General features: G+C 45.3%; 1 protein-coding gene across 1 annotated transcript; it reads right to left on the bottom strand.

Annotated features, from left to right (window-relative positions):
* Nucleotides 1–14,256: 14,256 nt before the first annotated feature.
* On the bottom strand, nt 14,257–15,609 carry LOC135827659 (uncharacterized). The gene has a single exon (XM_065340113.1). It carries the CDS (start codon nt 15,607–15,609, stop codon nt 14,257–14,259), a length of 1,353 nt encoding a protein of 450 aa, XP_065196185.1.
* Between the last annotated feature and the right edge of the window lie 3,162 nt (nt 15,610–18,771).

The raw sequence follows: 18,771 nt of genomic DNA on the forward strand, positions 1-18,771 counted from the left end.
ATTTGAAACTCGGATGTTGAGCCATAAATAAATGTGGAAGAGAAAAGGACATATGGATACGAGTTAAGAGTAACTCTCCATCACTGTAACATGATACTATATACAGTCAGAAAGTGCAATAACTAGGCGCTGCTTCGAATTGTAGTTAGACCGCTGTGTCAAATATCGTACTGGTCTCGTCATCGTCCAGTAAAACGACAGTACATAGAGGGCCACAATGATGGACTAATGGACGCTTCACAAAACCCTACAAATATATTAGCCAATACAGGACCAAGTGGCGCGCGCATTCGTCAACATGTGCCGTTAAGTTTTGTTCCGCTTGATGCGCGTGAGTGTCGTCCTCGCCGTGGTCGTCCTCCAAAATGTGCTGTCCAGTCCATCGGTGGATCTTCCTCTTCCTGTGAAGATATCACTGCATGCCCGTCCTCCTCCGCGTGTATAGCGCAGGGTCCAGCTGAGAACAGCGTGAAAGATGGTGAAAGACCGACACGTAAACCACCGAAATTGACAAAGGATCTGTCTGCGTCGGGAAGGGTTACGCGAAGCCAAGTAAAAATACGGACTGGTGAGGACGCACGTACAACGACAACGGAAGTGACAACAACAGTCAATATTCGAAAACGTGGTAGACCGCGAAAACGAACCTCAATATCGAACACCGGACAAGTTGGAGTAAGAAGATCAATAGAAATCCGCAATGGAGGAGACGTAGCTGAAAGGACACTGGGCATCGCGCACACAACGGCTAGTGTCAGAAAACGTGGAAGGCCGCGGAAAAGCAAAGAGACGGATAGTGGTGATGCCGCGAAGAGGCGAGATGACGGGACATTGGAGGAGACTACACCCAACGGAGCTAAGAATCGCACTTCGTCCATCAAGCAACATCTGTCAGCCCGTACCAATTGTCGTGAGTTGTACAGTGATAATGTGTTCTCAATATTGTCACGTGGTAGATGTGCGTTGCATCTGGCTGTGTTAGAAGCTTTGTATATCCGTAAGTTAGATCCTGAACTTTGCGTACAAAAAGAAAATGTGTTGTCGCTACAATTGTTTGGTGTTACTCCTCGTCGAGGTGTTAACAATGTAACTTAATTTGCTCACTATGTTCTTGTCGCTATTATTATGTCCTTCGAGTTTTGTGTCGTGCTGAACTTGATACTTTTTTCACCTTGTCACGAGTGTTGTTATCTCATATCTTTACGCTATATAAGTTTTAGTCTTTCCAACTTGAGCCATTCCCTGTATAATCCTTGATGAGAAGGGACCGAAAACGTTCGGATACTTTGACAAGTGCCTTATTTTGACTGGATGTGTGTTTGCGTGGATACTTACGACCTAACACGTACCTTCGTTATTAAATTATTATTATTATTATTATTTAAAAAGGCGACGTGGAGACAATAATCTTAATAATGCAATGAATATAACTAAATGCGCACTCATATCACAACCATGGGGACGAATCATGTATTCCAGAACGTTTTCTTGTCACAATTATCAATGGAATTCGTGACTAAAGAGAATGATGAAACTACAATAGGATTTATACCCGTGTGTCGTGAAAGTTATGATGATTCTTGGTTCAGTGTTGTTCGTTCTGCAAGTAGTTTCAAGCAGTTGAAAGTTCTAGAAGCAGTCTACATTCGCATTCGTGATCCAAATCTTTGTAAACAAAAAGAAAATGTCACCGCACTTACGCTATTCCAGTAAATTCGCACTCACACACACTTACACATGCATGTCCATTGTCACACTGCACTTGCTGAATTTCCTATTATTTCTCACCTCACCTATAGTTTATTACCTGTGCAAATTGTTCCTAGGTTTGTGCTATTTTTCTTACTATGCTTGTATCCTCGCTGTTCCACTGCAAGTGTATAAATCCTATTGTAGTTTCATCATTCTCTTTAGTCACGAATTCCATTGATAATTGTGACAAGAAAACGTTCTGGAATACATGATTCGTCCCCATGGTTGTGATATGAGTGCGCATTTAGTTATATTCATTGCATTATTATTATTATTATTATTATTATTATTATTATTATTATTATTATTTGGAAAGGATTGGGAGAACTTCTAATTCAAAGGATCAGTCGGGGAAGTGAACTGCCTGAAAAGAGAAAAAAACGCCAGACCCACCAGGACTCGAACCTGGGACCCTGCTTGTCATGAGCAATGCTCTAACCACTGAGCTATGGGACCAGGCTGAACCTAGAAGGCGCTGACAAGTGTTTCACTCCAAAGGCAGCTCACAACACGTGCCACACATACTGATGGCACTTGGGTCTTTTTCCCTCCCCCAGGGGACCAACCACGGTCAGTTTCTGGAAACTACCAGAGGTGAAAGAAAGTGATTAAATTTGGAAAGGATTGGGAGAACTTCTAATTCAAAGGATCAGTCGGGGAAGTGAACTGCCTGAAAAGAGAAAAAAACGCCAGACCCACCAGGACTCGAACCTGGGACCCTGCTTGTCATGAGCAATGCTCTAACCACTGAGCTATGGGACCAGGCTGAACCTAGAAGGCGCTGACAAGTGTTTCACTCCAAAGGCAGCTCACAACACGTGCCACACATACTGATGGCACTTGGGTCTTTTTCCCTCCCCCAGGGGACCAACCACGGTCAGTTTCTGGAAACTACCAGAGGTGAAAGAAAGTGATTAAATTTGGAAAGGATTGGGAGAACTTCTAATTCAAAGGATCAGTCGGGGAAGTGAACTGCCTGAAAAGAGAAAAAAACCAAGCAAGTGTTGTGAGCTGCCTTTGGAGTGAAAAACTTGTCAGCGCCTTCTAGGTTCAGCCTGGTCCCATAGCTCAGTGGTTAGAGCATTGCTCATGACAAGCAGGGTCCCAGGTTCGAGTCCTGGTGGGTCTGGCGTTTTTTCTCTTTTCAGGCAGTTCACTTCCCCGACTGATACTTTGAATTTGAAGTTCTCCCAATCCTTTCCAAATTTAATCACTTTCTTTCACCTCTGGTAGTTTCCAGAAACTGACCGTGGTTGGTCCCCTGGGGGAGGGAAAAAGACCCAAGTGCCATCAGTATGTGTGGCACGTGTTGTGAGCTGCCTTTGGAGTGAAAAACTTGTCAGCGCCTTCTAGGTTCAGCCTGGTCCCATAGCTCAGTGGTTAGAGCATTGCTCATGACAAGCAGGGTCCCAGGTTCGAGTCCTGGTGGGTCTGGCGTTTTTTTCTCTTTTCAGGCAGTTCACTTCCCGACTGATACTTTGAATTTGAAGTTCTCCCAATCCTTTCCAAATTTAATCACTTTCTTTCACCTCTGGTAGTTTCCAGAAACTGACCGTGGTTGGTCCCCTGGGGGAGGGAAAAAGACCCAAGTGCCATCAGTATGTGTGGCACGTGTTGTGAGCTGCCTTTGGAGTGAAAAACTTGTCAGCGCCTTCTAGGTTCAGCCTGGTCCCATAGCTCAGTGGTTAGAGCATTGCTCATGACAAGCAGGGTCCCAGGTTCGAGTCCTGGTGGGTCTGGCGTTTTTTTCTCTTTTCAGGCAGTTCACTTCCCCGACTGATACTTTGAATTTGAAGTTCTCCCAATCCTTTCCAAATTTAATCACTTTCTTTCACCTCTGGTAGTTTCCAGAAACTGACCGTGGTTGGTCCCCTGGGGGAGGGAAAAAGACCCAAGTGCCATCAGTATGTGTGGCACGTGTTGTGAGCTGCCTTTGGAGTGAAAAACTTGTCAGCGCCTTCTAGGTTCAGCCTGGTCCCATAGCTCAGTGGTTAGAGCATTGCTCATGACAAGCAGGGTCCCAGGTTCGAGTCCTGGTGGGTCTGGCGTTTTTTTCTCTTTTCAGGCAGTTCACTTCCCCGACTGATACTTTGAATTTGAAGTTCTCCCAATCCTTTCCAAATTATTATTATTATTATTATTATTATTATTATTGTAGAAGAGAAAAGGACATATGGATACGAGTTAAGAGTAACTCTCCATCACTGTAACATGATACTTTATACAGTCAGAAAGTGCAATAACTAGGCACAAAACTGACACTTTGGTCTTTCCATAACCTTTAACCTTCCAAGTTGGAAGGCTGTCGGTTAGCGCTACGGAGATGTGTTGAAGCTAGGTGTCAGGACGTCGAATGTTTCAGTACTCTGTCAGTTTTGTGCCTAGTTATTGCACTTTCTGACTGTATAAAGTATCATGTTACAGTGATGGAGAGTTACTCTTAACTCGTATCCATATGTCCTTTTCTCTTCTACATTTATTTATGGCTCAACATCCGAGTTTCATTATTATTATTATTATTATTATTATTAAGCTTCCGTGGAGGTAAAAATGTAATCAACGCAATAAATAGAGTAAGCTGCGCACTCAGTACAAACACCATAAGCAAAACTTGTTTTCATGTAAATAAAGAAGCTTGTTCCTAAACGTTTTCGTCGCCATCTCATCAGAGGATTACTGGCAAATCAACAAAAGCTCTTAACTCAATATATATACGCACAATGCAAGTAATAATTTAGACCCTAACTAGCGCGATAAAATGAGAGCTGAAAGAAACATTACACCATTCAACGATATCAGGTGACAACAGATGCGATAAACACCAGCATGTGCCTCTTCACGTTATGCCTGTTGAGGCACGGTCGTCAAGGCCTAGACGAGGTCGTCCCCCAAAGATGGGTACTGCGACTGGAGGTGCACCCTCGCTGGGGACGGAACCAACTGGGGTGTCGTTGTCTTCTTCGTCGGCATCGGCTTGTTCGTCATTGCCTTCGTCTTTACCGTCTCTTCCTTCTATCCCGTCATCATCGTTGGTATCTGCGGTTTCGTCTTCTTTGACTTCCTTGGTACCGTCATCCGGTGTGTCCACCTCCGGTGGCAAAAAGCGTGTCCGGCCACCGAAGAAACCACCGGATGGTGTGTCTGCGGGACCAGTGACTCGCTCTAGGGCGAGGTTAGCAGAGTCTTTATCGTCTCCGTCGTTGTCGTCATCGTCGTCGTCAGCGTCTTCCTCATCTCCCTCCTCCTCTTCATCAACATCAACAGCCATTGGAACGTCAAAGGGAGCATCATCGCAGCAGGCAGTGCCAGTAACGGACGTGCCTTTGGTACTGACATCTACATCGGCCTCGTCTGGATTGGCAGTAGCGGCAAGGAATGTCAGGTCGGTTTCATTGTCACGTAATTCCAAAGTATGTACTGGTTCTAGTAGCGTTGTTAGGGTGTATGAATCTTCTATCGCCAACCATCTTGTTCAGAATAGTGATTGTCGTTCTAGTTATCCTGATGATTGCTTTTCTGTTTGGTCTCGTTCACGTAGTCAAAGGTATTTGCGTGTATTGGAGTCTATTTACATTTTCACCACCAAGCCGATTTTGTGTAGGCAGAAAAAGAATTTGTTTACGTTGAAATTGTTTGTGAATTTAGATCAGTAGTTCTCGTTTGTGGTTGCATGGTAACTTTCTAGTGGTGAATTTATCGCATCTGTTGTCACCTGATATCGTTGAATGGTGTAATGTTTCTTTCAGCTCTCATTTTATCGCGCTAGTTAGGGTCTAAATTATTACTTGCATTGTGCGTATATATATTGAGTTAAGAGCTTTTGTTGATTTGCCAGTAATCCTCTGATGAGATGGCGACGAAAACGTTTAGGAACAAGCTTCTTTATTTACATGAAAACAAGTTTTGCTTATGGTGTTTGTACTGAGTGCGCAGCTTACTCTATTTATTGCGTTGATTATTATTATTATTATTATTATTATTCAACGCAATAAATAGAGTAAGCTGCGCACTCAGTACAAACACCATTAGCAAAACTTGTTTTCATGTAAATAACTAAGCTTGTTCCTAAAAGTTTCCGTCGCCATCTCATCAGAGGATTACTGGCAAATCAAAACTAGCTCTAAACTCAATATATATACGCACAATGCAAGTAATAATTTAGACCCTACCTAGCGCGAGAAAATGAGAGCTGAAAGAAACATTACATCAATCAACGATATCAGGTGACAACAGATGCGATAAATTCACCACTAGAAAGTAACCACAAACGAGAACTACTGATCTAAATTCACAAACAATTTCAACGTAAACAAATTCTTTTTCTGCCTACACAAAATCGGCTTGGTGGTAAAAATGTAGATAGACTCCGAAATCGAGCACTTAAATTTCCAGTCACTAAGACATCCGCTGGCACACATTCTGCCTCATTCCAATGTGTATCACTGTGGAACAGGCTCCAGCCCGACATCAGGAAAATCCCACAGTACCACCGATTCATGCGATCCCTCCCAGCACATGCTGCTTTTCAGTAATGCCACTGCCCGCTGTATTATTATTTCCTTTACTGGCCTAACTGGCTTTTACAATGACGTAATACTTTACTACCCACTCTACTCAGTGTCATTACCTTCATTGGCCTTTTATAATTTATTCTCCTTTTTAGTCGATATCATGTAATTAGGCAAATTTGCCTGTTTGTTCTTCGACTCTAAATAAACAAACAAACAAAACAAAAACTCCAATACACGCAGATACCTTTGACTATGTGAACGAGACCAAACAGAAAAGCAATCATCAGTATAACTAGAACCACAATCACTATTCTGAACAAGATGGTTTGCAACAGAAGATTCATACACCCTAACACCACTACTAGAACCAGTACATACTTTGGAATTACGTGACAATGAAACCGACCTGACATTCCTTGCCGCTACTGCCAATCCAGACGAGGCCGATGTAGATGTCAGTACCAAAGACACGACCGTTACTGGCACTGCCTGCTACGATGATGCTCCCTTTGACGTTTCAATGGCCGTTGGTGTTGATGAAGAGGAGGAGGGAGATGAGGAAGATGCTGACGACGACGATGACGACAACGACGGAGACGATAAAGACTCTGCCAACCTCGCCCTAGAGCGAGTCACTGGTCCCGCAGACACACCACCCACTCTTAAATTATCACATATTATTTACAACTTCGAGTGCCGGCAATGCGAGAGCCGGTATGTGGGTAGGACCCTTCAGCACCTGGAGGCACGGATCCACCAGCATGTGCCTCTTCACGTTATGCCTGTTGAGGCACGGTCGTCAAGGCCTAGACGAGGTCGTCCCCCAAAGAATGGTGCTGAGACTGGGGGTGCACCCTCGCTGGGGACGGAACCAACTGGGGTGTCGTTGTCTTCTTCGTCGGCATCGGCTTGTTCGTCATTGCCTTCGTCTTTGCCGCGTCTCTTCCTTCTGTCCCGTCATCACCGTTGGTATCTGCGGTTTCGTCTTCTTTGACTTCCTTGGTACCGTCATCCGGTGTGTCCACCTCCGGTGGAAAAAGCGTGGCCGGCCACCGAAGAAACCACCGGATGGTGTGTCTGCGGGACCAGTGACTCGCTCTAGGGCGAGGTTGGCAGAGTCTTTATCGTCTCCGTCGTTGTCGTCATCGTCGTCGTCAGCATCTTCCTCATCTCCCTCCTCCTCTTCATCAACACCAACGGCCATTGAAACGTCAAAGGGAGCATCATCGCAGCAGGCAGTGCCAGTAACGGACGTGTCTTTGGTACTGACATCTACATCGGCCTCGTCTGGATTGGCAGTAGCGGCAAGGAATGTCAGGTCGGTTTCATTGTCACGTAATTCCAAAGTATGTACTGGTTCTAGTAGTGGTGTTAGGGTGTATGAATCTTCTGTTGCAAACCATCTTGTTCAGAATAGTGATTGTCGTTCTAGTTATCCTGATGATTGCTTTTCTGTTTGGTCTCGTTCACATAGTCAAAGGTATCTGCGTGTATTGGAGTCTATCTACATTTTTACCACCAAGCCGATTTTGTGTAGGCAGAAAAAGAATTTGTTTACGTTGAAATTGTTTGTGAATTTAGATCAGTAGTTCTCGTTTGTGGTAACTTTCTAGTGGTGAATTTATCGCATCTGTTGTCACCTGATATCGTTGATTGATGTAATGTTTCTTTCAGCTCTCATTTTCTCGCGCTAGGTAGGGTCTAAATTATTACTTGCATTGTGCGTATATATATTGAGTTTAGAGCTAGTTTTGATTTGCCAGTAATCCTCTGATGAGATGGCGACGGAAACGTTTATAGTCCATCGGCCAAATCTCAGAAAGGGCCTCTTTCGGCGAAGGTGATGCACTGAAGCTCCAACTAAACGCCCTTTGGCACACTAGCTCATGAGACCCCATAGAATACGAATCCGTTTGTTGGACGTTGCCAATCCAGTCCAGGATAGTCGAACTGGGTCGAATACCTTCTTCCGATTTTCGTAATTTCGTCCACCATTACATCTTTCTCATCGACTTTTTTTCGCTTGGCGAATGTTCTTGAGCCGCTGAGCAGAATCTACGCACGCTCGAACACTTGAAATGCCTGCATGTTGACGGTTCGCAAGATTCTAGCGAGCTTGGTGGAAATCTATTATTTATTTTGACATTTTTGGGGAATCTGAATTAGAACGGTAGAAGCTCATTCGGAGAAGACGGCGTGTCGCCGCTGTCGGGTTGTCGCTACTGTGTTTTAGACGTATTTGCTTGAACGTGCTATTGAGGATGGACAGAAGATGAAGTGACGGCTTTCTTGAACACGGACGTTGTGTCTACATTGTAGCTGAAACATCTCATCTGGCGTCTAGAACGCAATTATTATGAGTTGTGAGTGCCAGCTGAGCTGAACACAAGCTGGACACCTTTCGTCAGCTGGGAATTTGCATCGAAGCTCTTGATAGCCACGATAAGCATAATTATACAGAGGTAACCTTGTTTGACTCAATACGCATGCAGGTGATACCACTAGTGGCACTACAATGTAAATGGTGCAAAATTGATGCAACAGCGAATATGTACTTCGTACAATCACGAACAATTGTAAGGCAAGTGTTCATGCCTGTCATAGAAGAATTTCAGCCCGGAAGTCTTGTTGTCATGGTCATAAATAATACAGGACTTGAGTTGGCTCTGGACATAAACACACTTGTGGTGAATACGGTCATGATTGCGAGAAAAATATTTAGCCACTGTATGTTAACTGATGCCGCACTACACGCAATATTTCATGTACATGTATGTGAGACTCAATTGCATCCACAAGGCCGTAGATGCATGTAATTACGTAAGCACACAATGCTGTACAGTATAAGTAGTAGTCGACATGTGGTGCCTTCCTGCTGCACATGCACATGCGGCAAGTTGGCAACGACACATGACCTATCTGCACCGCACAGCGTGAGCTTAGAAAGGAATATTGCACACATAGTGCTATTCGTGTTCCGATATCATTAAGCCGGTATACATGTACTAGTATCCTTATACATGTACCTGGTCACTCGATAGGCGATGCCGACTGTACTAATCTTATCCATATTACCCGATAGGATAGCACACTGCGTCAGATCACTATGCAACAAAACAAGAGCTTTGGAGCGAATATACACTGAAGCAAAGTAGGTTCACGGTACAGCACTAGTCACGATGAGGGGAGTTACGAGGATTGGTTAGGCCGTGACACATAGATGATGATTGTTAATGATTCATGCACGGTGGAAAATTACCACCAATGGCGATGATATTGCTTTCACAACAATGACATCAGTAGGAGCAGTGACACAACCTTACTGCTCCAAGTAGGATTTACAAGCGAGTGAAGGGAGAGCAGACTGGTCTAATAGCAGACCGGGTCTAAGCAAGGAAGTAATCGGCATCAGAGGTGAGCTTGCACATCAGAAAACAGATGATGATCACCAAACACAGAGAAGTTGGCTATGTGTATGTTTGTGTCACTGTGTGTGCATGTGTGTTTGTGTGTATGCGCGCACATCTGTGTGTGAGAGAGAGGCAGACAGACAGATAGCATATGGTGGGAGGGATCAAGGTCTGACCTCAGAGTTAAATGCTGACGGTGTGGAATAGCAACAGTGCGATATCGGGCAGGGTGGTTAATGGCCCACACTGGAGCCGAGTAGGAGCGCCAGTGGTTGAGGGCTAGCACAGGAGTAGCAGCAGCTCCAGCCTGGGAAGATCAGCTTCTGGATGAAAATCTCCCGGACACAGTAGGTACCAAGCTTCACTAGCAGATTGCCGGCAGGGGTGCACGGCGAGCACCCGTACATCCCTCAAGCCACCAGAGCCGCAGTACTTGAACACGATCCAGGTGCTTACCCGCCAACAATGCTGAGAAGGCACTGGAGCCATACAGGAACTTATGATCGAGCATGACCACAGACTTGAAATACAGGGTCCGGCGTTGAATACTGAGACAACGACGTCTCCTCCACAGAACACCACTCAGCCCCACCATTGCATTATTTTCGCTTTTTCATGATTTTTACAATTGTGTTAGAGCACACAGCACTCGATGCAACATTTACCAGTGACTAAATAACTCCGCGTCTCCGACCATAACTGCAGCGTTCCCTTGAGCCTGTTGGATTTCCGTCAGCCTGTTGAGATTATCTTCATCTCGTCACATGTGAGCCTGTGTGTTTCGTCCGTATCGTGGCACAATTACACAGACACGATTTCCAACTCAGGCCGGTTCCGTTGCTCGAAGGGTTGGCGGTAAGAATTGCTACGCCGTCTGTGGCTGCATGGGAACTTGGCGAGTCGTCGTCTTTCTCCATAAATCCTGATCGTCACGCGAACAACAGCCACTATTGCCTAAAAACTACGACACAACAGTATCAAGCTCGCCCCAGCAGAAGGACACGAATGACGAGCGCTAAGACGGAGAAAGAGAGACAGGGTTAGCGAGAGCTGACTAGTGCAGGTACGCTGTCATCTCCTGAGGTGGTGGGCGAAGCAGCGAAGTGAAACGAAGGAAGATAGAACTTATTAGAAGGCATACGGAGGCACCAAAACCTATTGCCTGTCACATACTAAGTGCCATTTAGGGTTGACAGCTGTCAGCTGACAGCCTCAAAAATATGAAAATCTGCTCAAAAAACTCTCGATCAGAACTCTGCGCACTCTCAAATGGAGCGCACAGTAAAAAACTCGGCGACGAAGAACGCTTCGTATCGACGCCCTGGACTGAATTCGGCACGTCCAACAAACGGAATAGTGTTCTCTGATATATTCTCTACGTGCTGGGTATGGTCGCGTTTAGTTGGAAGCTCAGTGCATCACCACTTTCGATTTTGAGACTTGGCCGATGGACTATTAGGAACAAGCTTAGTTATTTACATGAAAACAAGTTTTGCTAATGGTGTTTGTAGTGAGTGCGCAGCTTACTCTATTTATTGCGTTGATTACATTTTTATCTCCACGTAAGCTTTTTAATTATTATTATTATTATTATTCAAAGGATCAGTCGGGGAAGTGAACTACCTGAAAAGAGAAAAAAACGCCAGACCCACCAGGACTCGAACCTGGGACCCTGCTTGTCATGAGCAATGCTCTAACCACTGAGCTATGGGACCAGGCTGAACCTAGAAGGCGCTGACAAGTTTTTCACTCCAAAGGCAGCTCACAACACGTGCCACACATACTGATGGCACTTGGGTCTTTTTCAGCGCCTTCTAGGTTCAGCCTGGTCCCATAGCTCAGTGGTTAGAGCATTGCTCATGACAAGCAGGGTCCCAGGTTCGAGTCCTGGTGGGTCTGGCGTTTTTTCTCTTTTCAGGTAGTTCACTTCCCCGACTGATCCTTTGAATATGAAGTTCTCCCAATCCTTTCCAAATTATTATTATTATTATTATTATTATTATTATTATTTTCACTAGTTTGAGGGAAAGAGACAAACGGGAAAAGTCTGAAGAAAAAATTGACTGTCACCACCAGGACTCGAACCAGGGACCCTCGCTTGTAGCTAGCGATGCTCTAACCACTGAGCTATGGTGTAGTCGTCATCCCAGCAGAGACTGTTCAACATTTTCTTCAGACTTCGTAACTCACACTTCCTGTGAATCCACACAGGCGGGTGGGACGCAGCCTTCACTGTACCCACACACTTCACGTACACTCTAGCACGCGGGGAGCCCCAAGTCATAAAATCTTCACTAGTTTGAGGGAAAGAGACAAACGGTTATTATTATTATGGGGGTGGCTTTATTGGTTTTGTGTTTGTATTATGCAGCATTCCGGGTCATTTAAGACCATGGGGAGTACTGCTGTTGTATGTGAAGAAAATATAATAAGGAAGACTGAGAAAAAAGAAAGAAAAAAGAGAGAAATACTGTGAACAGCAAATCTTCAATGATGCATGTACAATCTATTATACATCTAATCTGCGAGAATGAGACTTAACACAAGCAGGTACAGTAATAGCAAGAGAGCTAAATCAGCAAACAAAATCCGTTGAAAAGTAACCGTCATCAAATCTGAAATCGAGCCCTTCAGCGACACAATAGCACTGAAGGCAGCAATATCATTCTTCTCATTCAACATCAGTGAAGCACCGTCAAAACCGGTGAATGGGGGCTGATGGTATTATTGTTGTCTTTGTTATTGGCAAGTGATTAATATTACGATCATAATTATTTTCTGCAAATACGTGCTTCAACTAATAGTTCGAACCATGGGCATTTGCAAACCAATGTAACTTATTAGAGTGTAATTATTATTTCATCTGAGTTATTGACCTTATGATGTCAACTGTGCCAAGGAGCGCCTCCTTTTGCAAGATCGATACACTGGCACCGGCATCCAGTTCCCTCACAAAGTCAGCAGTCGAGGGGGTTAATCCACCTAATGCCCCCACAATTACTGGCACGATCTTGGCCCGCACCTGCCACATCTGCTCCACCTCACGCTTCAGGCCTTGATATTTCTGTATCTTTTCCACAGATTTTCGGCGGATGTTCCTATCCAGAGGGACACTTACGTCCACAAGGAACGCTTCATCTTTGCCCTTGATAATAATGTCGGGTCTGTTTGCTCCAACGGGCGCTGCTGTTGGAATTGGCACTTCCCAGTAGATTGACACATCCGTTTCAGCACTGTACACGACGTTGGTGAGTTGGTGACTTGTGTATTTATTCGAAATGTCCGATGCACCATACTTCCTGCACAATGTCCAGTGGAGATATTTTGCTAACCTGTTGTGGCGATTGATATAGTGACTCCCCGCACAAGCTGTACACGCTCCAATAAGGTGGAAAACCGTTTCCTTGTCCCTGCCACACATCCTGCAACTCGTTTTCGTTGACACACCTGTTCCTCGATTAAATATCTCTTGTAAGTTCCGTGTTGGGATAGCCTGGTCCTGTATGGCCATGACAATACTCTCTGTCGCCGGACGCAAAGCGGAAGACCGCAACCACGCAAAGGAGAGCCCTCGATCCAGCTCAGCATCCTGCAGCATAAGCCAAAATTGGCCATGCAGAGGCTTCTTTCTGATTGTCTCCTCCCGATGCCGCTGGTATCCCTGGCGTATTTGCTCCTTTGTGGCTGACTCCTCCATACCAATCTTTGCCAAATATTTCGCAGCATCACTGGAGACAGAGTATTTTGCTTTTTCATGATGGTACTGTTTTAGGAGAGCAATGGCAATGTGGTCTTGGTGGCCCTCGATGTATTTATTGATCTGGATGATGGATCGTTCATGTACTTGCAAGTAGATCTACCACACTTTGGAATCCACGGCCGCCTTCGGCGCGCACCAAATGCACCCTCTCTCTGTCAGCCCGAGGGTGATGCCATCCCTTCTTGGTGAGCTTCTTCCTGAGCAAGATATCCAGCTGCTCCTATTCTACGGGTCGCCAGTTGATGATGCCAAAGCTGTAGGTGAGCAGTGGCACCGCGTATGTGTTTACTGCCTTTGCTAAATATCCAGCCGTTAATCCAGACTTGAAGATCGCATCTAATCGCTTTCCATAATCCTCACGAAGCTTGCTCTTTATCTCACCATGCGGCAGCGCAGCCGATTCAATGAATCCGAGGTATTTGTACATGTTATCTTCTTGCAGGGTGGGTAAAGCCATACCCAACAGTGTTTCGACAGGCTCCGCATCACTTGACTCAAGCACTCCTCGGTGTACATGAAGCGTGGCGCACTTCAAAACACCAAACTCCAGGCCAATGGCCGAAGCTGTGATCTGGGCGACGTTGATCATGGGCTTCAGCTGGTTGCGATGTTTGGCATACAATTTAATGTCATCAATGTACAGGAGTTGAGAAACGACCTTTGACACCTGTCCAATTTGCATTTGATATCCGCCGCCTGTCTTCTGCACCTCTCTTGAAATGCAGTTAATAGCTAAGCAAAACAAGAGGGGTGATAGCGTGTCTCCTTGGAAGATACCACGGCGCATCCTGACAGATTCTGTAGAAACCCGTGCATTTTGATATCATAAACTTATGTGCGTATTCCAGAGCTGCATGCTTGCCTCCAAGAACTTGACAAGAGTTGGGCTAAATTTGTACATCTCCAGCATCCGAATAATCCATACATGAGAAACGCTGTCATAGGCTTTCTTGAAGTCGATATACGCAACAGAGATATTGCGCTTATTATGCCGAGCGTGCTCCATTATCATCTTATTGACAAGAAGTTGCTCCTTACAGCCTAGTGTTCCCGGGGTACACCCTCTCTGCTCATCTGGGAGTATCGAATTGGTGTCAATGTGTTTCCACATGAGACTAGCAACTACGGCTGTCAGGATCTTGTATTGTGTGGGTAGACAGGTGATAGGGCGATATTGGGCTGGGTTAGATGTGGGTGGCTCCGTCTTGGGCAGCAGGATTGTGCGGCCAGTCACCAACCATTCCGGAATTGGCCAATCACCGACAAGGGTCTTCTGGAAGGCGATTCGCAGGGCAATGTGTAGATTAGATAATTTTTTCCACCAGTAACCATGAATTGCGTCTACACCACAAGCTTTCCACCTGCTGACCTTAGCTAGCGTGTCCTGGAGTGCCCGTTGAGTCACAGATACGGGTTCATCCTCTGCAATGGTAGTCTCATATTCCACTCTTTGTTCTTGATACCACCCTGATGACTCATCAAACGGCACAGGCTTGGCTAGTATACCAGACCAGAACTCGAATACGGCACCCTCACTCGGTATTTCCCCGGGATGCTGCTGCTCCGGTTCCTTTCTCAGTCTACGGTAGAATTCTTTCTCATTTGTGCGGAATAGTGTGTTAGCTCTCCTGCTCTCCCAGATGTGTTTATCACGTCTTGTCCTCTCCGCTAGCGCAAGCAATTCCAGCTTCCTCTGTTCCAGGGCGTATCCAATCTGGGAAGTGTTGGATATTCCGTACTGAGTAAAGAACCGTTGGTGCTTGACAGCAGGGTTTTTCAACATCATTGTTAGTCGAGATATATCTGCCCGTAATTTCTTCGCTTTGTTGCGCGATTTTACTAACCAAATCGGTTCCGGTGGTCGCGAGCTCGCCGGCTTGCCACTAGCGTTTTCACCGTTCGTCTCAGACAAGGAAATGCCACATCTGGTCAAGGAACATCGAGCAGCAACATATACTAAGCAATTGAGATCTTCCATTTGAAGATCTTTGTTTTTACTAGTGGTGTTGATCACTCCAGGGATTACTTTGTTCACAAGTGATGTCACCTGATCGAGTTTGCGTTGAGGCACATGGCGAGGTACAGGTAACCTAGGCCTTTCGGACATGGGTACCTTTCTCCATCTCAAGTATGCCTCACTGAGCGCGTTAGTGGTGTCAGTGTTGAGTGCATCCATGGCGTCAGTTTCTCCATCTTGAGGATGAGTAAGGTCAGTGCTGCTTTGTGAAGGCATCCCCTGCACTAGGTTGTCACTGCTTGTATCAGTAGTTACTAGCACAGCTGTAGCAGGCTGCAGGCTGTCACCTTGCTCTGGAGGTGTCAAAGCCAGGGCTGCTCCAGCATTCAAACCCGTAGGTGTAGATGCAAGTACAGTCAGTATCGCCTATAGCGTTGGTGTTTGATTTTGAGCATTTTATCACTATAAGCGATATATTACTATGACCGATACTGCATGCAATGTATGCGAGTGGGGTGTCAAACGACTCAGCGCGCCGTGCACATACGCACTACATACATGTACAATGTCATGTAGCTGGCTGTAGCTCCTGACACACAAAATCAGGATTTCCTCATGATGGAGGCATATTTTGGCAACTTGTACAAGCAAAACTCACCAAACAACACTCACTGGACAAGTTCTTCACGAAGAAGTAACACCCTGTTCTCCTCTGACATCGCTTGATTTCACATCAATCACTATAACCGATGCAAAAATAGTGTAATAAACGTCTTTTGAAATATGAATTTGATCACTATAGGCGATATATTACTATAGACGATTATTACTATACGCGATAACTGTGTATACTTAGTTATGGCAAATGAAAATGAATTAGAGAAATTGATCACTATATCCGGTATATTACTATAGCCGCCAACCTTATAGGCGATACGTAGCCTGCGTCGCTGGTGTAACCTCGGAGAGATCACCCATACTAGTACTACTAGTAGTACCACTAGTACACAGCTCAACATGCTATTATATTATTATTATTATTTTTTTTTTTTCACTAGTTTGAGGGAAAGAGACAAACGGGAAAAGTCTGAAGAAAACATTGACTGTCACCACCAGGACTTATTATCTCTCCTTTATTCACTTCTTTCGAAGGCGATAAGCCAGACCCACCGGGAAATATTTCCATGGGTGGGACAGCAAAAAGAAAGTGAAAAAACAAACAAAAATAAATAAATAAATAAAACCTAAAAACCAAAGGGACAAGAAATAGTTGAAGGAAGAGGAAAAAAGGAAAGAAACTCAATCCGAACTCCAACATCAAAACAATAATAAAGAATTTGCAGCGACAGGCAAAATACATCAACCAATGAAGGGAGTAACAAAGGAAATATCAGTCTTTATCAGTCGTTATTCAAGTCTCTTAGCTATTGAACATGCAAACGCAGCAGAGGTGCATCTACATGTTAAGGATAGTTCTTAGTATTTTAATCGAACCTTGTATAGCCTCCTGTTGCACAATAGCCAGGTCTCCTCCCTGCACAGTCCGAAGGCATTGAGGAGTCTCCCTCACCAAGCCTCCCAGGGCACCGACAACCACAGGGACCACGTCAACCTGGGTGAGGGACCAAATCCTCGAAATCTCCCGCTTCAAATCATAATATTTCGAGCGCTTTTCAGCCATTTTCTTATTGATGTTGTTCTCACCAGGAACGCTGATGTCTATAATGTAGGCGATGCGCTCCTTGTCATCAACAAGGAGCAGATCGGGCCTGTTTGCTGATAGTTTCAGGTCAGTTGGGACCGAATACTCCCAATAGAGCCGATGCCGATCACTTTTGACCAATGCCTTGAGCTGGTGGTCGAATCGTGAAAAGCACCAGTAGGTAGATCTCGTGCTCTACACATTTCGAAGTGCACATACTTTACTATCCGGTTATGACGTTCGATGTAACTGGTCCGAGCAAGAACTGGGCAGGCACTGACAATGTGGACAATTGTTTCTAAGCTGCCCTTGCAAAGCCTGCAATTGGCGTCAGTTCGAGCAATTGACTTCATTATGGCGTATTGGTAATTTTTCGTTTTGAGGGATTGGTCTTGTGCTGCCATAATCATGCCTTCAGTTGAAGGTTTCAGTGTCCTTGATTTCAACCACATGAAGGTAAGCTCCTTATCTAGGTGATTCTCCTCCAATCGGCTCCAATATCTCCCATGCAGCGGCATAGTGGAAAGTGTTTTGGATTTTCGCTCGGCGCACGCTTGTTTAATGGTATGCTTATTGGGTAAAGCTGGTCCAGCTGCTGGCAGATCCAAACTCGACAGGAACTTAGCGGCCTTTGCAGTTATTGAGTGGCTTTTTGTTGTAGGTTTTTGTTGATGATACTGATAAAGCAGGCTTATTCTGTCTATTGGGCTGGTACTCATGTAGCGGGCCAGGCCACACATGCTCCGGCCGTGCATATCCTCACAAGAGACCAAGCCCCGGCCTCCATCTCCCCTCTTCATGTAGAGCCTGTTGACTGAGGCTTTGGGGTGGTGAAATCCAGACGCAGTCAAGGCTGATCTTGTCGCTCGATCTGTGGTCTTGATTTCATCCTCGGTCCAATTTACGATTCCATAACTATATGTCATAACCGGCAGAGCATACGTATTGATGGCCTTGATCATGTTTCGCGCATTCAATCCACTGTTAAGAAGCAAATACAATCTCTTTTTGTATTCTGCAGTGAGTTGCGTCTTGAGCTGCGGGTGAGGTATCATGGCTGCTTGCACTACTCCAAGGTACTTGTATGTTTCATTGAGTCGTAGCGACTCTGCAATGGTCTCATCGCCAACCTGGATAGAGCATCCTTCATCTGGTTTTCCTCTCCTGACGTGCAGCACGGCACACTTGGCCGGGTTGAGATTCATGCCGATGTCATCACCAACGCCACACACGGTAGACACGAGGGTAGTCACATCCTTTGTAGTTTTCCCGTAGAGTTTAATGTCGTCCATGTACCAAGAGTGATTGATAGTCAACTCGGCGTCTCTGCAGCTGACTCTGTATCCCAAAGGCAATCGGTTGAGCTCAAAACTGATTGGGTTTAGCGCCAGGCAAAACAGTAACGGGGATAATGTGTCACCTTGAAATATGCCTCTTCTTATAGAAATGTTGCCGGTAGTGACCCTGTATCTTCCCTGGTCGCATATGTGCATTGTCGTTCTCCAGTTCTGCATGCTACGGGCAATAGTTGTGACCAAAGACGGGTGGAATCGATACATCGTCAAAGCATGTAGAATCCATTCATGCGACACACTATCAAACGCCTTTTTGAGGTCCAGGTATGCCATGACCAGATTTCGCCCTTTCGTATGGGCATCCTCCAGAATCATCTTATCCAC

The sequence above is a fragment of the Sycon ciliatum genome, chromosome 11, assembly GCF_964019385.1.
Source record: "Sycon ciliatum chromosome 11, ocSycCili1.1, whole genome shotgun sequence".
Classification (NCBI taxonomy): Eukaryota; Metazoa; Porifera; class Calcarea; order Leucosolenida; family Sycettidae; genus Sycon; species Sycon ciliatum.